This window comes from Xenopus laevis, chromosome 1S, assembly GCF_017654675.1.
Source record: "Xenopus laevis strain J_2021 chromosome 1S, Xenopus_laevis_v10.1, whole genome shotgun sequence".
In the NCBI taxonomy this organism is placed as follows: Eukaryota; Metazoa; Chordata; class Amphibia; order Anura; family Pipidae; genus Xenopus; species Xenopus laevis.
The window spans coordinates 3,786,309-3,806,387 of record NC_054372.1 but is presented as its reverse complement, the minus strand read 5'-3'; the positions used below and the strand labels follow the sequence as shown (position 1 = coordinate 3,806,387).

The 20,079-nt window shown below is 40.1% G+C and overlaps 1 protein-coding gene across 5 annotated transcripts in view; it reads right to left on the bottom strand.

Moving 5' to 3' along the window:
• Positions 1-517: 517 nt before the first annotated feature.
• znf638.S (zinc finger protein 638 S homeolog) overlaps positions 518-20,079 on the bottom strand; it is a 44,401-nt gene continuing 24,839 nt past the window's right edge. For 4 of the 5 annotated variants that reach the window (XM_041579349.1, XM_041579348.1, XM_041579352.1 and 1 more), the window contains 16 exons: positions 19,799-19,873; positions 18,270-18,305; positions 17,079-17,131; positions 16,787-16,915; positions 16,347-16,478; positions 16,083-16,124; positions 15,745-15,882; positions 14,889-15,014; positions 13,851-13,888; positions 10,702-12,910; positions 10,107-10,169; positions 8,346-9,228; positions 6,849-7,103; positions 4,790-4,861; positions 2,337-2,455; positions 518-1,243 (listed from right to left, as the gene is read on the bottom strand). In XM_041579349.1, the coding sequence (XP_041435283.1) occupies positions 1,199-1,243; positions 2,337-2,455; positions 4,790-4,861; positions 6,849-7,103; positions 8,346-9,228; positions 10,107-10,169; positions 10,702-12,910; positions 13,851-13,888; positions 14,889-15,014; positions 15,745-15,882; positions 16,083-16,124; positions 16,347-16,478; positions 16,787-16,915; positions 17,079-17,131; positions 18,270-18,305; positions 19,799-19,873 (4,415 nt within the window). In that variant the 3' untranslated portion in view covers positions 518-1,198. The remainder of the gene's footprint in view (positions 1,244-2,336; positions 2,456-4,789; positions 4,862-6,848; positions 7,104-8,345; positions 9,229-10,106; positions 10,170-10,701; positions 12,911-13,850; positions 13,889-14,888; positions 15,015-15,744; positions 15,883-16,082; positions 16,125-16,346; positions 16,479-16,786; positions 16,916-17,078; positions 17,132-18,269; positions 18,306-19,798; positions 19,874-20,079) is intronic. The other variant, XM_041579350.1, reaches the window with a different exon arrangement.

The window sequence follows — 20,079 nt, the reverse complement described above, 5'->3', positions numbered from 1 at the left end:
CCTCTTGATCCTGTCCAGTCCTGATCTTCGCCCTGTCCATCCTGCACCCGTTCCAGTCCTGCCTTCCCTTTACGTGTTCCCTAGGCACATACAGCTCCTGCCTCAAGGACTCACCCTTCCCTCATGAGTCTCCACAGCTCCCCCTTCCTAATCCTTGACAGCTAATACGGGGGACTCTTCTCAAGTGTCTAATGATGTAATTGGGAGCTGGGTGGCCTGAGTAGGGGCACCCTTTCATAAAAACAATTTTACGTCTCCTTTAAATTGTTCAGATTACACTGGAAATGATTATAATTGTGTCTTTTGACTGGCAATAATGGAGTATGCACGTGGGCCTGGGTGACTACCAGGAATTGATGTGCACATTTGTCTTAGCCAGGCTGCATCCAATCTGTGAGGAGCAGGAGATCATGTGATCCTCACAGCAGCCATGACACATCAGCAATGAGTCCTGGTTACGGAATACGTGTCGCACAAAGACTACAAAGACTACATTAAAAACCATTTGTTAAAAGAATTTGGTCGAGCACTTGTTTTATTTAGAAACATACTTTTCTTTCTACACAAGTTGGAGTAAGGGTTATATACAAAAGAACGCAAAGTAATAACGAGCAAGAACGTTCATTAAGAATGCTAAATAAACTCTTCATAAAGCAAACGTGTCCCAAAAAGGAAACGTGATTTTGTAACAAAACTGCGGCGGTTCCAGCTGGTGTTTCACAACGGGATTCTCCCCTGTGCTCAATACGAGTTCCACACAATTCCCAGCCGGTGCCGCTGAAAACGAATGAAACAAAATGGATCTTCTTAAAAATTACATCAGAAAAATAAAAATGTCAATAATATTTTCCAACAAAATAGACAAAAGTGAGTATACCAACAGTTAGTACATCTAATGACATTGCGAGGGCACGACAAGGATTTGGGAAAGAGAAAATAAGAGAAGTCTGAGGCAGGTGATAAGAGCGACCAACACGGAGCACAGGGAGTGTCTACTCATGGAAATCACTACAAACATATTAAAAAAAAATTAGATTTTCAATTAAATTCCTATTTATTTCTGTCTACAAACAGTGCAATGGTTTTTTATTTGTACATTATAAACAAATGTTGTGAAAACAGGTTGGTGAGAAATGAAAGCAAAATGCACTATGGACCCAAAATGTTTCTGTTTCCTTCATTGTGAATTGCACTTTCTTCATAGTTTGGCTTCTGTCAATTCTTCGGCTTTGGCCATATGTTTCTACAGAGACAACGAGCGGGAAGAATGTAAAGTTAGACGCCATTCACAACAAGGGACACATTCAAAACATTTCTCTATATCCAGGCTTTTATTTTTATAAAAGTTTTATGACATCATATTAAAATTACAAACAAAACCCCACATGGAGCCTAACGGATTTCATGCTTACCTAGCATAAAACTACTATATCTATATCCATGCTTTCTTTTTGTAAAAAAAGAAAAACTTTTATTATATTAAAATTACAAACAAAACCCCACATGAAGCCTAACACGTTTCATGCTTACCTAGCACTTAGCACAATCAGGATTGCTAATGACTAAGTGCTAGGTAAGCATGAAACGCTATCATGATTGCCTAGGACTATGCTAGGTAAGCATGAAACGCATTGGGCTGCATGTGGGGTTTTGTTTGTAATTTTAATACAATAAAAGTTTTTCTTTTTTTAGAAAAAGAAAGCATGGATATAGAGATTTTTTTTAGAATTGGTAGCTTTAGCTCTGTTTGGTCACAAGGGGTCTCTATCATGCTATAGTATTTACTATATATTTACTGAGGTCTGTGATTTCTTTTTTTGTAGATTAATTCAAATTACAAAAAAAAACCCACATGGAGCCTAACAAGTTTCATGCTTACCTAGCACTTAGTCATAAGCAATCTAAGTGCTAGGTAAGCATGAAACGCAACCAGGATTGACTATGACTAAGTGCTAGGTAAGCATGAAACGCATTGGGCTCCATGTGGGGTTTTGTTTGTAATTTTAATATAATAAAAGTTTTGTTTTTTTTTTACAAAAAGAAAGCATGGATATAGAGAATTTTTTTGGAATTGGTAGTTTTATGCTAGGTAAGCATTAAATGCGTTAGGCTCCATGTGGGGTTTTGTTTGTAATTTTAATATGATGTCATAAAACATTTTTCTACAACAACAAAAAAGCATGGATAGAGACATTTTTTTTAATTTGTAGCTTTACCTCTGTTTGGTCAGAGGCCTCTAGTATTTACTATATATTTTACTGAGGTCTGTGGTTTAGCTTTTTTGTGGACTAATTCACAACAAGGGAGCTATGCAGGAAACAAGATGGAAAACCTACCTCTACAGACTGATAATGTCGGAGACTTTTACAGTGCTTGATCTTAGTTGCCTCGTTAATGTAAAACAGAGAGCAGAGCTCACAGAAGAACCCCGTCTGAGGGATGAGAAATTCTATTCCTGGGTGAAAAAGAAAGAAAATTCACTCCGTTTTAAATCTACACAATAATTGCATTTTCCGGTCTCTGTTAATATTACGGGAAACATTTTCGGACATTGTGAAATGCACATGTGAATTCTTCCAAAGAAGGACCAGAACAAAATCAATGAACATTAATTAGTTCCAGGTGATTACTCGAAAGTGTCGCTCAAGTCACTATTTGAAAATGGTTATGTTTTGAAAAGATAAATTGTCCCTTTAAAGAAGAACTACGCCCGCCCCATCTTCTGTGTCTTCTGGTTCTTCGTGGAAGTGAGCGCCTGACTCTTTCCAGCTTTCAAAAGGGGGTCACTGACCCCGTCTTAAAGCAAATGCTCCGTAAAGCTACAAATTTATAGTTATTGCTACTTCTTATTACTCTTCTATTCAGACCCACCCCTACTAATACTTTATATTCTCATTCAAATCAATGCATGGTTGCTAGGGTAATTTGGATCCTAGCAACCAGATTGCTGACACTGCATACTGGAGAGCCGCTGAATAAAAAGCTTAACGCAAAAACCACAAATAATAAAAAATGAAAACCAATTGCAAATTTTCTCAGACTATTACTCTCTAAGTCCTACTAAACGTTGACTCAAAGGTAAACAACCCCTTTAAGGGGCAGAGGAGGGGGGCAATGCCTGGAAGCTTAAGGGGGAGGGGGTTTAATTCTCCTTTAAGGAATAATGTCTGCCAGCGGCCAATACTGATGTATTAATACAGGTACTAAACAAAGGGAAACATTTTTTTTAAATAAAATTTATAGGAATGTGTCCATATTTAGCAGCTGCTGCGCACACAATATTTTAAACTAAAAGCCCCACGAGCCTTCGTTGACCAGACCCTCCGCCACTGCTAAATGATACTGTGTGTTGTTCCGGTGATGCTGAGCTGGGGGAGGCGTGATCCTTCCTATAGACTAATTACAAATGAAAACAGGACTGCAACCTATGGAAGCATCTCTCCGCCCGTAGCCCAGCGTCACTGAAGCGATGCAGATCATTTAGCAGTGTCAGAGAGTCGGGTCAACAAAGGTTGGGCGGCTGGGGGCAGTTTTTAGTTGTAAATATTCTGCGTGCAGCAGCTGCTAAATATGGACACGTTCCTATGATTTTTATAGGAAAGTGTCGGCATTGCTTTAAGGGAGAAGGAAAGCTACTGAGGCAGTTTATTGCCAACAGATTAGCCACAATAGTACAAGCTATAAGACAATATTTATTCTGCAGAATGTTTTACCATACGTGAGTAAACAGCTCTAGAAGTTCTCTGTTTGTTTAGGATAGCAGCTGCCATATTAGCTTGGTGTGACATCACTTCCTGCCTGAGTGTCTCCCTGCTCACTCATAGCTCAGATTACAGCAGGGAGGGGGAGAGAGGAACAAACTGAGCATGCTCAAGCCCTAGCCCTGGAGGTTTAAGCTGAAAACAGTCTGATACAGAAGCCCATGAGTACACAATAGAAGGAAAGAAATGTGGTGTTTCTTTTGACAGAGGACTCAGAGCAGCATTACTTTGAGGGTTTACTGGTGTATTTATATAGACCTTTCTGATAAACCTTACTTACTTTTAGCCTTTCCTTCTCCTTCACAAGGTCAGTTTCATTTTTCAACAGGAAAAAATTGTGGCTTTTCTCCCTTAAGGGTAAGGGAACACCTGGAGATTCTGGGAGATTTAGTTGACTGGCGACTAATAGCCTCTTCTGCGGGGCGACAATCTCCCTGAACGGCCTACTGCCTGCTTAAAATGAAAAATTATCTGCGCCAATGCACTCGTGGCGCTTCGATTTCCGAAGTCGCCCGAAGTTTCCTCGCGACTGCAACTTCGGAAATCGAAGTGCAGAGAGTGCCACTACGCTGGCTCTCATAGCAGGCGGAAGGCAAATTGAATCTCCAGGAGTGAAACTGATCTTGTGAAGAGCTCAGAGGCTTTAGGCTAGGGGTAGACTATGTCGGATACACTGCCCTTCCTCTCCTGCACCCGGAAGTATAGTTTCCTTTGGAGTGAAGGCAGATGCAGCGGATTTCAACACCAAAAAAACAACATTTTGCATTTTGAGCAGCAGGGCGGAGAATCCACAATGTTTTATACATGGTCTGGCCCAAGCCTTATTTAGTTTCTTTATATTGCCCTGCCCCCTAGTGGTGTGAGCTATAACTAAGTTGACTCGGGTATCCAGCCGACCTAGATGCCTCAAAACTATTTGAAAACACATTACGACAGACAGATATATTCAGTGCAATTAAAAACATACAATACCAATTAATCTTGAACTCTGGAGCAAAGAGACAATAAAAATGTTAGTGTGTCCTTACCTATAGGAACAGATGGATTATAAGGGGCTAATTTTGGCTTTTTCGTTTCGGGTGCTGTTTCTTCAGAATCAGCTGTAAAAACAATTTTACAGTTAAATGTTAACCAAATGCTTTCAAATACTTCACATTAATAGTTTCAATAGCCAGTAAAGGAAGATTTATCCAGCAGAGAATATAAATAGTAAAACAAGTAGTGCATGCATTAGCCATTACATTTACTGAAAATATTTTTACTGCTCCTCGCCTCAACTATATTGGCAGCTGAACTTGACCTGATCCTGAGAGGACAACAGTACATGTTTCTTGTACTAGCACAGACAATATGAAAGAATACAAATGAATAATACGAAGAAGAAATATGAAAAACTAAGCACTAAATTAAATTTACTGACCAGTGTTAAGCTGCCCATAGACGCAAAGATCCGATCATACGAATCATCTCCAGACCTGCCACTAACCATTCAGATGAAATAAAGTAGTAAAAGAACAGATGAGCCGATGTTCTGCCCCTGACAGAAATCGTACGAAAGTTATGTCTGACAAAGCTAGTGACAATCGCTCTGAAAATCGTTCAATCGGCGATACACACAGAGATATTATCAGCAGCCAACAGAAATCTTTTAACCTGTCCCATCGACCGGACGACCGATCTCCGCCGGACGAAAAATGTCTGGACTCTCCACAAACGGTCCGAAAATCGTACGAAACCTCGATTTGTACGATCTGATCTTTGAGTCTATGGCCAGCTTGAAAGGGGTTATTCAGCCTCCAAACACTTATCAATTCATTTGTTTTCAGATTGTTCATTATAAACAAAGACTTTTTTCCAATTGCTTTCCATCTTTTATTATATACTGGTTTACCAAAATTGTAATGTTCCTGTCTCTGGGGTTTCAGTAGCGCAGCTTAGTGTGATCCAGGCGCAGATTCTGAACTGTTACAATTTGCTACATTTAATTAATACATATAGTTCATACATTACTTGGCAGCAGCTGCGGAATATTAGCTATTGTATATTAAAGGGGAACTCCACACAAACATTGAGCTTTCTGAAAATTAAACATAATTTCAAGCAACTTTGCAATATACATCAATTAAAAAATATGCAGACTTTTCATGATTTTTAATGGTTTGGAACAGTTCCATAAGCCCAGGCCCTGCTCTCCAGCTGATCTGTCTGACTACTGTTACTTTGTATCATCTGTCCTCAGCCTGCATCCTCCAAACCCCACAATTCACTGCACAGGTGATTTCAATAAGGAAAGGAACATCCCAGTGCAATGCATTGTGGGTTATGTAGTTCCTGCATGTTGTCTGTAAGCTGTGCAGAAGTTGTAACATCAGTGTTTAGTCCCTCCTTCCCTGCCAGGATTTCAAATGATGCAGAAAGAGAAGAACTGTTACACAGCTGGATTTCAGCATAGAAAATGCCATTTATTTATACTTTTTGAAGAAAAAGGTAACTGTGATGGGTATATTAGGGGTTTCTGTGTTATGTGAGTTTCCCTTTAGCCATTGTATCAAGTCTAATAGCTGCCTTTAATGAAACTCATGGATTCTGTTCAGCAGGGACAAAGATAACATAAATATCAACTAAATGTATCAATTTAGAACAGTTAAAGGGTCGACGAAAAATGACACTTTAAACTTCAGTATCAGAAAAACGTTCAGAAATTGAAAAAGTAGTTAGAAAATGTCCGTTATTTCTGTGAACAATCTGAAACCAACTAAACTTATCAAAAAAGTGCTTGAAGGTGAACAACCCCTTTAAAGGCAAGCAGACAATTCTATGGCTTCTTTTTTGGAGACACTACAGAAGGGCTATAGAAGATTGGGGAAAATGTAAGCAAAGCTTGACAGCGAGGGTGGCTTAGACAAGCTTAGTTAGTGAAGCCTATAGAGAAGTTAGGCAAGGAAAGCAATTTAATTATTCTCCATAAACAAATACTTTTTTCAGTTGTTTTCAATCTTTCATTTTTTACCATTTTCCTAGTTATTTGCAGTATGTTTAGCATTTGGTGGCACTGAAACAGCATGGGGTAAAAAACCTAGGACTGACCTGTACTGGCTGCTGCCTTCTCTGAATCTGCCTTTTCTGCACCCAAACTGCCAGTGCTTTTTCCTTTGCCGGGACTCTCTTTAGAAGCCTTTGACTCCACAGGGCTCTTGGCAGCACTTGTTCCCTGGGAAGGATCCTCTGCAGAATCCTGGGTTTCTTTCTTGTCTTTTTTATTCTTGCTGCTGTCCGAGGGTCCTGCGGTTCTATCTTTAGGAAAAGGCCTTTTTCTCGGCCTGCCTCTTTTTGGGGTCGGCTCTTCGAATGAGGAAGAAAAACACACACTGTTATAACTCATACTTGAAAGAGAGGTGCAGCAATAAAACCAGATCTCTCTATAGAACTGATAAAGATAATTCACAGAACGGGTGTACTTTAAAGGGATACGGTCATGGGAAAACAGTCAGTTAATAGTGCTGCTCCAGCAGAATTCTGCATTGAAATCCATTTCTCAAAAGATCAAACAGATTTTTTTATATTCAATTTTGAAATCTGACATGGGGCTATACATATTGTCAGTTTCCCAGCTGCCCCCAGTCATGTGACTTGTGCAAGCACTTTAGGATGGAACTATTTTCTGGCAGGCCATTATTTCTCCTACTCAATGTAACTGAATCAGTCTCCATGGGACTTGGCTTTTACTATTGAGTGCTGTTCTTAGATCTACCAGGCAGCTGTTATCTTGTGTTAGGGAGCTGCTATCTGGTTACCTTCCCATTGTTCTTTTGTTTGGCTGCTGGGGGGGGGGGTGATATCACTCTAACTTGCTGTACAGCAGTAAAGAGTGACTGAAGTTTATCAGAGCACAAGTCACATGACTGGGGACAGCTGGGAAACTGGCAATATGTCTAGCCCCATGTCAGCTTACAAAATGAAATATAAAAAATCTGTTTGCACTTTTGAGAAATGTATTTAAGTGCAGAATTCTGCTGGAGCAGCACTATTAACTGATGCGTTTTGAAAAAAAAATTACAGTATCCCTTTAAGCAATCAGCAACCGATCCCATTTCTTTCCCCAGAACTGGTCAGTGATGCGGTTACAAAATTCATTATATCAGCAGTTAACAGCTTCATTCCTTTGATAAAAAAAATAATATAAATGGCAAAAGTGGATTGGTCAACACTTTACCTCTTTTGTAGCCCCATTATCTACATTTTTTGGGGGGGGGAATGCCAGTTGGGAATGGGATTTGTTATCTAGAAATCCATTATCCAGAAAGCTCAGATTTATGGGATGGCCATCTAACAGACTCCGTTTTCATCAAATAATTAAAATTGTAAAAACAATTTCCTTCTTCCCTGAATTATGAAGATAATACATTGTACTTGATCAAACAGATATTATTAACCCTTATTTGAGGCAAAACTATTTTATTAGGTTTAATTCATGTTGAAATTAATTTTTAGTAGACAAAGTATAAAGATCCAAATTAAGGAAAACTGAAGTGTTGTTAGGATAAAGTAGCAGAAACTTTCCTTTAACAGCACCTGGTAACTTACTTGTGTTCGTAGCTTTAATTCCAGTTTTGCCTTTTCCTCTTCCTCCTGATTCGATGTTCATCTCTGAAACAACTGTGGAATCTTCCTCCTCCTCCCCAATTTCATCTACAGTGAAAAACTGGTTCCCTTCACTAAAGCTAATGTCTACTAAAGATTCTGTGTCGTCATCGCCTTTGACTTCATCCAGGGTCAACAGTGGCTGTTCTTTCGGGTCAACTGGCACTTGGTCCTCAACTTGTGAATCGTCCAAGATCTTAAACAGGTTGATTTCCTTATCATCCAGGTCATTAAGTTCAGCTTTATTCTCTTCATCTTTTGGGTTTGTGGCCTGCAAGGATGAGGATTCTGAAGAGATTGGTTCCTCCTCTTCCCCACCAATTTCATCGAGCGTTAAAAGAAGTTGTTCTTTTCCAAAGACCTCCGGAATTTCTAATGGTGCATGAGCTGTGGCAGAATAACGAGTTCCATCTTCCTCGCCACTTATCTCATCCAAAGTCATAAGCCCTTGTGGGTCTTTAGCAGAAGGCTGATCATCTTCTGCATGGACTTCATCTACTGTTAGAAGAGACTGTGATTCTTTTGCAAGGCCCAAGGGATCACTTGGATCAGATCCAACAGTGCCATCTTCTTCATCTACTATTTCATCAAGGGTTACATAGGAACAGTCCTGCTTCGTTAAATGTGGATCTGGACTCCTTCCTTTTGCTTTTTTAGCTTCTACAGGAGATGGCTCGTTATCTTTCCTTTTGCCTTTCCGAGAAGTATTTAGTAATTCAGAAGCATCTGTCTGCTCTTCTGCTTTTTTTGCATCTCCGTGCTCCTCAACAATCTCGTCTACAGTAACAAACTCATCTAAATTAAATGGGAACATATCCTCCTGTTCCTAAAATAAAATAAATTAAGGATTATAGTATTTTTTTTTTTTTTAAGACAACAAAGACTGTTTATTAGCAGCAACTGCATGAGGCATTGTACAAATAGCCACAGGCTATTTTGGAGCACAGAGAGCTCGAATCAAGTGCAGTGCTCAATTTAAGGGAGGGGGGAGGTACATAGTTGCCCCCCCCCCTCCTGTTCAGTATCTTGCACTTCGTACAGAGTAGCATGAGCACAACTACAACTCGGTGGGGGGAGGGGGGTTTAGAGCAAGTGCTTAGCAAATAAGCACTAAGGAGCACACTCTTGCACACCCCATATTGTGTTTATTTAGTAGGTGGACTGAATAACAGGGTGTAGCAGAAATAAGAAGACACTATGGTTAGTTTTCGCACTTGAATATGGAAAATAATGATATTACCACAGTCTATAAGCAGGGTTGCAATCAAGGTAAAAATGGATATCAGAACTGGTGTAACCAAACCTGAAGAAAGAGTTTAATACTATGTAAAATAGGGTTCTGTGAAACGCTTAAGGTGGCCATACACTGGCTAATAAAAGCTGCTGACAGACCTAGTCAGCACCTTATTGGACCGTGTATGGGGTCCTCCGACGGGTTTCCCCGATCAATATCTGGCCGAAAGTCAATCAGGCAGGGCTTAAGATCCTGTCGGATCTCTGACCACATCTGTTCACTCCGAGATCTGATTGCCCGTATAGCTGTAGTTATGATTCGATCATTGGGCCATAGAGCCCACGATCGGTTCAGCCAGATATCGTCCGGCTCAAGGTGGGTATATGGTAAGAAATTCGATTGCTCATTTTACCATGGCTGAAATAATCATTTGATTAAAAATATCGGCTAATTTTAGAACAGATTCTCACCTTCCCAGATTTTTTGCCACGACTAGCACTTCTGGAGCTCCTCTGTTGTTTTGTTAAAGAACTCTGCCAAAAAAAAGATATTCAAGCAGAAACTCAGTTTCATCAATGAAGGCCAAAGTGCGTGGTATGCAGAGTGCATAGCTTAGATTTGCCTAGAACCATCGCTAAACTACATTAATGAAGGGCTAACAAAAAACAGACCCATTTCCACCTTTTACATTCTGTTTGCCTTTGTTTCATGTTCCCCCTTCACTATTGTCTGTCCTGTCTCCAATGTAATCCTGTCTTTTTCTATACGTCTTGTTCTCTTCGGACACCTTTTTCTCTCTTCTGCATCACTTGCTCTTTTTTTCTCTCTTTAATTCCTCATCCTGTTTTTTTTACCGATCTTTTAAACTAAATTTTCTTTGGGCACTAAGCTTCATTTTTCTAATTCCTCATTGTTTCTGGATATTCAAGTCCTCTCTTGTTGCGCACAACTATTTTAGCTAGAAATCTACAGGATTCTATACGAAGTTCTAAATTGAGTACAAAAGGAGCAGTGATCACAAATTCAAACGTGAAAAAAATGCAATAGGCAAAAATTTCTGCCCACCTTAAATCGATCCTCTTTGGGGCGTTCATCCAGAGGGTGGTCCTCTTTGGGGCGGTCATCCCGAGGCCGGTCCTCTTTGGGGCGGTCATCGCGAGGCCGGTCCTCTTTGGGGCGGTCATCGCGAGGCCGGTCCTCTTTGGGGCGGTCATCGCGAGGCCGGTCCTCTTTGGGGCGGTCATCCCGAGGCCGGTCTTCCTTGGGGCGGTCATCCCGAGGCCGGTCCTCTTTGGGGCGGTCATCGCGAGGCCGGTCCTCTTTGGGGCGGTCATCCCGAGGCCGGTCTTCCTTGGGGCGGTCATCCCGAGGCCGGTCCTCTTTGGGGCGGTCATCGCGAGGCCGGTCCTCTTTGGGGTGTTCATCGCGGGGCCGGTCCTCTTTGGAGCGGTCATCCCGAGGCCGGTCCTCTTTGGGGCGGTCATCCCGAGGCCGGTTCTCTTTGGGACGGCCCTCTTTGGAGCGGTCCTCCCGAGGGCGCTCCTCTTTGGAACGATAATCCCTAGAGCGGTCTTCTCTAGAGCGATCATCCCTAAAACGGTCATCTTTTTTGTTGCTTGACCTTGTCCCTCTTTCCCAAGACCTCGGAGTAACTTTTGATTCCTTATCTGACCCAGATGACACACTTCTGCTACCACCTTTCTTTTGAGAAGAACCTGCACTTGATTTGTGGTTATTTGATGATTCTGAAGGGCTAGAGCGATTGCTATTTGATTTTGGCGTACTACTTTCTCTGCCAGATGACCCCCTCTCAGCCGATAACTTCTTCCTTGTGTCCATCTTTGAACCTTTCTGACTGTCCAATGTTACCGTTACAGAGAGTTCTCCTTTCTGTGGATTAAACTTAGCTGACCTGCTGTTGCGTTTATACAAAGATTCTTTTGTAGCACTTGATGAATCTCTACTTTTTTCACTGGCTGACTTGACCCTTGAAGTGCTTGTTTGTTTGCCAGAGCTTGACTTTCCCATAGAGGAATCTTTGTCTTTTCCATGGGAATGATCACCTTTGGAACTCTTAAAACTAGTCTCTTGGGTCTCAGAATTATTCAAGCTAGATTTTTCCATGTCCATAGTCTCTTGCTCAACTGATTTACTCAGTGTATCTGTTAATTTTTCAATTAACTTGTTTTCATGTTCTGGCTCATGAGTAACACATTTTTCGCTAATCTTTGCATGGAACTCTGATGGCTCACTCTGAGTGTGTCCAATGTGAGATGGGCTATCAGAAAATATTTCTGGTGCAACAGATGCATAATCAGTTTCTGGTTCTTCTGTTTCTTCAGATGCAGTAACAAGTTCAACCATACTTGCCTCTGGTTCTTGGAATTTTTGCACATGGTCTTTTAGGATCACTTCTTCAGACATCTCATCTTCTTCACATTCGGACTCTACCGATACCATAACATCGGAGTCCTCGTGTATATGAGGCTTTGCATGGATTACAGGTTGGTCGTCTTCATCCATAGGGTCTGTTGCAGTGCTAGATATTGGTGAGGTCACATCAAGGTCTGGTGCTTCAGCAGCTTCCTCTTCTTCATCATCATCTTCAGTTGCTTGAACACCAAAACTGAGAGAGAGAAATGCACTATCTGCAAATGTCCTAGTGGGCTCTGGTTGAGCAACAGCCTCTTTAAATGAATCAGGATTTTCAGAAGTAGGCAGATCCTCTAGTTTTGCTTCAGATGTATCCTGTACATCTTGCTGTACTTCAGATTCATCTATAGCTAGTTTAGTCTCATTTTCAAAAGTTGGAGCTTCCTCATTGGGAATTGTGTAAATCTCTTCCTCATTAGCTTCCTTGTTAACTTGGTCAGTCTCATTCTTAGCAGTCAAGGAAATCTCTTCTTTAATAGTCAAGGTCACGTCTTCCTTATTAGCCAGGCAAGTCTCTTCCTTATTAGACAACGGAGTTGCTTCATTTTCCAAATGAGTATCTTCTTCAACTGGCATATGAGCCTCTTCCACAACCGCAGGAGACTCTTCATCGACAGCTGATGGCTGTTCAGCAACAGACACAGACTCTTCCTCAATAGTTGAAGACTGTTCCTCAAGACATTCTACTACTGGCTCATTCACTGCAACAACTGGAATGGATGTTGAAACGACTTTGTCGTCAGCAGCAGAATCAGCATTATTAGTTGCCTGAGCTTTCAATGCTATTTCATCAGCAGTCTGGGCTTCTTCTGTTTCATCCACATTACTTTCAGTCTCAGAGCTTTTGGGGAGAGAATCATGTTTTCATTAAAATTCAAACTGCAGTAAATTATAATTATCAGCCCAACTTTTACATTAAACTCAGCTTTATGATATATTTTGTTTTTAAGAAGCACAAAGATCTCTGCTGCATGGGCGGAACTCGGCAATGAAATATAGTCTTTAAAAGGCACAATAATTCCACTAAGTGGGAAATATAAAAAGAGCAGTGATACATTCATATCATTCCTATCTCCCTACATTTGATAATTGAAATGTGTATGGCCACCTTGACATACATCAGAAATTTTGAAATATGTTTTGGTTGCATTTGCTTATCATTCATTGCCATAAAGTAGGACAGTATTGATGCTTAGAACAGGTATTAAGATCTACGCTCACACACAAATATCAAGGCAGACAAATGCTCTGTTAAAAAGACGAAATCTTAGCTGCCATAAAGCAGGGCAGGACTGCAGCTTCCAATGGGGATCAGATAGGATCTGTGCAGCCACTGGGACAGAATGTTCTGTTATACAGATAGCTAGAATCCCAGCTGCCATAAAGCAGGACAGGACTGCTGCTTACAATGGGGATCAGATAGGATCTGTGCAGCCACTGGGACAGAATGTTCTGTTATACAGATAGCTAGAATCTCAGCTGCCATAAAGCAGGACAGGACTGCTGCTTCCAATGGGGATCAGATAGGATCTGTGCAGCCACTGGGACAGAATGCTCTGTTATACAGCTAGAATCTCAGCTGCCATAAAGCACGGCAGGACTGCTGCTTATTGTTTGTTTCAGCACACAAGCAATATGTACCAGACAGGACCTGTGTCCATAGTAATACAATGCTGTTACAATAGAATCTCAGCTAGAAAAAAAGACCAAATTTTTCATGTAAGAAACATTACTTTAAAAGACAAGCAATTTAGTCCCTTAAGAAAAAACTGATACCTTACCATGCTTTTTCTTCTTCCACAACAACTTCATATTCATCCTACAATTATAAAAAAAAAAAAACAAGTCAGGGCAGGCTAGTCGTTTTCTTACTCATCTGTGAGGTCAAATATTTGGTGATATCTCTTAACAGCTCATAACAAAATCACAATTGTATGAAAACTATAGTACGTCAGCAACACGTGTCTTTTAAGATGGACTTCCAGCACTTCTCCTGTCCCCCCTACGGTTGGAATAAGCCCGAAAGTTTGGAGATCACTCTTCTAAAGAATGCACAGAGGGCTGCTGATTAATACTTGGCACAACCATAATTTTTTTTTTTTTTTTTTTAACAAAAACTAAAACTACCACAATCTCAAAATAAATTTTCAAGCTGCATCTTAAGCGGCCACAGACGCAAATATCTGATCGTACGAATCAATGTACCATTCTCCCAATATGCCACTAACCATTCAGATCAAAGCCTTACCTTTCCGACCAAATAAAAAAGTTAAAGAACAGATCAGCCGATGTTCTGCCACTGACAGCAATCGTACGATAGACAGTCTCCCACTGAAAATCGTACGTTCGGCAATACACGCAGAGATATTATCGGCAAACGACCGATCTCCCTGCTGGACGAAAAATGTCGGGACTCTCCACACACGTTCCGAATATCGTACGAATCCTCAATTCTTACAAAGAGATATTTGAGTCTATGGCCAGCTTAAAGGGGAAGGAAACCTAGTCGGCGCAAACCCCCCCCCCCCCCCCCGTTAGTTGCGCCGACTGGGTTTCCTTCCCCTTTAAGGTTCAGGTCCCTTTAGATTCCGTTCGCAAATGCAAAGCAGACAATGTTGATTTGAAAAAGTCCCCCCACCAAAACCTGTATATTTATGCAATTGCAACATGATACAGAAAAACTGCTTGGTTAATTAAAATACTAAGATTTGCTGCTGCTTCTTATACAAGAAGTTAATTTGCAAAGTGCTAACACATGAGGCAGAATTATAAAGCAGTTTAAAACATAAGCAGTAGCATTCATATCACACAAAACTTACCTCTGAAAGTTTCTTTTTTGAGGGCAGAACACACTTCACTGTATTTTCACCAATGGTGCAAGGGTACTGAGTCAGAAAACTGTGCATTGTTTTAACAGCACTTGTGCTGCACATGTGTAGAATGGCCTGTTGAATTTAGAAGAGAAATTTTTAGAAAGTGATCTCCACTTTTTAACACCTGAAAATATGTTGCTTAATAATTAAAACTGTTCGGTTATGTTGAGAATATAGAAACACTTTCTGGTATAATTTTATGGCATCTCTTTGTACAGTCTATGAGCCTATTAGAAAACCGTTTCTCTAATGCTATATCTGGATAGTCCATTAGGGTAAGGTCACACTGGGGATACGGGGAGATTCAGTTGTCCAGCGACTAATCACCTCTTCTTTGGGGCAACTAATCACCCCGAACTGCTTCCCGTCTTCCGCCTGCTAGAATGAGAAATCCCCTCCGGCATGGAACTTACGGCGCTTCGTTTTCCCAAGTCGTCCGAAGTTTCCTCGCGAGGCAACTTCGGAAAATGAAGCGCCACGAGTGCCATACCGCAGGCGATTTCTCATTCTAGCAGGCGGAAGACAGGGGGAAGCAATTCTGGGAGATTAGTCGCCCCAAAGAAGAGGTGATTAGACGCCAGGCGACTAAGTCTCCCCGAATACCCCAGTGTGACCTTACCCTTATGGCTGACTTTAGTGGCATCAGACAATGGTATACCAATAGCCCATGAACCCTGCTGGTTAGAGAATGCACTAGTGGAGACCTATGTATATTGATTAGAAAAGTTGTAAGATTAGGACTAATAATATATAACAATAGATGTTTCAGTACACAATGTAACAGTGGGCTCCACAATCTTACCTTTCTCTTGTTACTGAAAATGGCATAGTGATCAACTTTTCCAAAACGGAGACCTACACATACAACTGAAAACTCTGTGTATCCTTTCTCAGGCAGATCAACAAGGTAGACAAATTTTTCATAAATTGATGGTGTTATCTACAAGCGTAAAAAAAAACAAAAAACATATCAATGTGAATATAGAATTAACACATGATAAAACACTGAGAAAAGGACTACGTTTAAAAGATTCAACATAAAGGACAGAAAGACAAGAGGCAACTGTATTAGCTGGCAGAAATATATGTATTAAAAAGCATTTGGAGCACTGAAATGAATAACAGGATAGGAAGAGTTACCTTGCATGGAGATTGCTCTATGATATAAGCAAAGATACGTTCCTAGAAAGAGGGGGAATAAAAAATATTCAATATTGCGTTTTGATCACTTTTGTGTAAACCTGTTTACAGATTATTGCGTCATGACAATCTGAAGCAGTTAAGAGAATCCCATTAAAATAAATTCATTCCTTATTCACAATTAGCAATAAGTATTTATATTATATAGATTAAACATTTTGTCTAGACAATAATAAAAAAAAAAACAAAACAAAAAAAACACACCTCATCTTTCAAATCCTTAAACTTTGGAGCCAGAGATATTGACAGCACTTTGCCACCAATGTTTGATGGGAAGACATTGTAAAACCTGATCATGGAATCCACAGAGTTTTTGCTTGAAAGTTCCAAGAGGGCCTTTATAAATGGAAGATAATGTCATTTAAAGAGACAAAGATGCTGAATGACAATACAGTTCAGAAGCCAAAAATTAAGCTTATGAGATACAGCTGTACTTCTGTTGTCAACTATTAATTCCTTCCTTCAGCACATTGCCATAGAACATTAAGCAAGTAGCAGCGGCCAAAGACTTGTATTTAATATATACCTGTGATTATGAATGATACTCTGGTACACAGAAGTGGAAGTAGCATGTATAAAGTTAAAAAAAAATAATTAAAAAAACACAAAGTGACAGCCAACAAATACATAAGAGAATCACTTACTTTCCTGTGGGTAGAGATGATTATAATATCATTTACCCCACCAAAGGGTTTAGCCAGGTTTGAAAGTTCTTCCACAGTGATTGGTTCCTCGGGTAGATTGGAAATAAGGACTACACATTTCTCAGCATCCTGAAAATGGTCCAGTTGTCATTAATATACATTTATATCAACACTGAAATCATACAAATTGGCAAACCTATAAGCACACACACAAAATGAAAATGGCAGTAAACAGATATTCTTAATGAGAACATTTCTTTGTTTGTTTAAAAAAATAAAGGAAGAAACAAACCTTCATTGGGGGTTCTGTAAGCTTATAGCATTTCACAAATCCAGGGGGTATAACTGAAAAAGAAAATAAGTGCAGACCACATTAAAGGAGAACTAAACCCTAAAAATGAATGTGGCTAAAAATGCTATATTTTATATAGTGAACTTATTGCAGGAGGCTAAAGTTTCAGCTTGTCAATAGCAGCAATGATCCAGGACTTCAAACTTGTCACAGGGGGTCACCATCTTGGAAAGTGTCTGTGACACTCACATGCTCAGTGGGCTCTGATTGGCTGTTGAGAAGCTAAGCTTAGGGCTCGTCACTAATTATCCAGCAGAAAATGAGCTTCCCTGGCTGTAATATAAGCTGATGCTACAGGTTTGCTGATTATTCAATTCTGATGCTAATTGCACTGGTTTCTGTGCTGCCATGTAGTAATTATGTGTATTAATTACTAATCAGCCTTATATTGTGACATTTCTATTCTATGTGTACTGTATATTGTGAGTGGCTCCCTAAGCTCAGTAAGTGACAGCAGCACAGAGCAGCAGAAAAGAAGATAGGGAGCTACTGGGGCATCTTTGGAGAGACAGTTCTTTACTGCTGAAGGGCTGTGGTTGCCTTGGGAAGCACTACAGAAGCACAAAACACAATGTACAACATTTCTAGCTACTTCTTTCGTTAGATTTTAGTTGTCCTTTAAAACATCGCAATAGGACAATCAAGAAGTAAACAAGGTTCCTGATTGAATATCCTATTCCTGTCATTGACATTACAGTGCACCATGTCTCCAGTGCCCCATCAGTAACTTTCCCTTAGCCAAGTCATTTCAACCACTGCCCAGCACAAAGAGAGCTTCTCAGGCAGACAACAAGGGTAAAAGTAGCTGGACAAATTAAGAATCAAAGTCCTGTATCCAACTGTCAACTTTTAGCGTGTAGGTTTTACCCCATACAGGCTTGCTTTAAAAAAAAAAAAATAGAAAAAAGGGGGACCACTAGGGGGGAATAAAATGTTATTGTTAGATTCTAACCTTATACCCCCGGGCAAGCAAGCATTTTCGTTTCAATTAATAAACATGGCACCATAGCACAGTACCAATTTTTTCCTGCACCCAGATCTGTTCCACCACCATGGTCTAGGTGAATACCTTACTGCCCATTGGGTACAGTATAAACATTTACAGAATATTCATTTTCAAAAATCACATACCATCTGGCACTTTAGCTTTTCCTGCAGCTGCAGATCCTTTATCAGCAAAATATAGAAAGAAACATGTTTAGTTTAGCTTAGTAACGAAAAACAATGTCTTAAAACGTCAACTGCAATTATGAGACCATGCTGCGGAAGCAAAGAGTAAAACCAACTGAAAAACATGGTTTTACTTAAAGGGGAACTCCAGTTTCCAAAGCAAAATTTGATGAAGAGGCCCACATAACAGAAACCCCTAATATACCCATCTTCTCTTTCTGCATCATTTGAAATCCTGGCAGGGAAGGAGGGACTTAACACTGATGTTACAAATTGTAACAACTTCTCCACAGCTTACAGACAGCATGCAGGAACTACATAACCCACAATGCATTGCACTGGGATGTTCCTTTCCTTATTGAAATGACATGTGCAGGGAATTGTGGGGTTTGGAGGATGCAGGCTGAGGACAGATGCCGCTGATACAAAGTAACAGTAGTCAGACAGCTCAGCAAAGTAGTCAGACAGATCAGCAGGAGAGCAGAAAGACTAAACACTGATGTTACAAATTATAACAACTTCTCCACAGTTTACAGACAGCATGCAGGAACTACATAACCCACAATGCATTGCACTGTGATGTTCCTTTCCTTATTAAAATCACATGTGCAGGGAATTGTGGGGTTTGGAGGATACAGGCTGAGGACAGACGCCGCTGATACAAAGTAACAGTAGTCAAACAGATCAGCAGGAGAGCAGAGGGCTATGCTTAGGGGACTGCGCCAAACCATTAAAAATCATGAAAAGTCTGTATATTTTTTTAATTGATGTATATTGCAAAGTTGCTTAAAATTATGTTTACATTTCAAAAAGTTTAAGTCGTTTGTGTGAAGTTCCTCTTTAAAAAAATCTTTTCTTGGGACTTATTTCAACAAGAGAATATTTAATGCCCTGTTTTAACTATTTTGGAGAAAATTATACAGCTGCTGTTGGATATACACTCCATGTGTATGCAGTCTTCAATACTCCCAAGTTATATTTTAACAAGATTTTCTAGACTAGTTTGTGGCAATGAAAAACACTAAAGCACAGTCAGAGTGTGTGTGTGTGTGTGTGTGTGTGTGTGTGTGTGTGTGTGTGTGTGTGTGTGTGTGTGTGTGTGTGTGTGTGTGTGTGTGTGTGTGTGTGTGTGTGTGTGTGTGTGTGTGTGTGTGTGTGTGTGTGTGTGTGTGTGTGTGTGTGTGTGTGTGTGTGTGTGTGTGTGTGTAGAATTTTCAAAAACATTTACTATTGTAATTCTAAACTTCTCTGTACATCTATGCATTTCTTATGTCTTGCAGAAAAACTCTTAGAAATGTGTGTTAATGCACAATATCCAATAGAAGCACAAATCCAATTCAATGCCTAAATGGTTACAAATGTAATCTAAGTAAAGGCACAGAAGCAATTTGGCAGCTCAGATAATTATGTTAGTAGATGCACACATTATAAATATCCCCTTAGCCCTGTGATAATTTGAGGTTAAAGAAAGAAAAAAGCCACAAACTTGCCTTTCTTTGAATCTAGCTTTGGTTTAGTCTTTGTTTCTGCTTTTATGGTCTTTGTTTCTGGTTTTGCAGTGTTCACTAAAAAAAGGGGAAAAAAATTGAGATCAAGCTGCAAAGTCTAATACAATGAAGACAATTGGAGATATGTCACAGGATAATGTTCAAGCATCAGTCACAGAGTTGAAGTTCCACTGCAGGGGTTGGATATTCCAACAAGACAATGACCCTTAACACACTTTGAAATCTACAAAGACATTTATGCAGAGGGGCAAGTACAATATTCT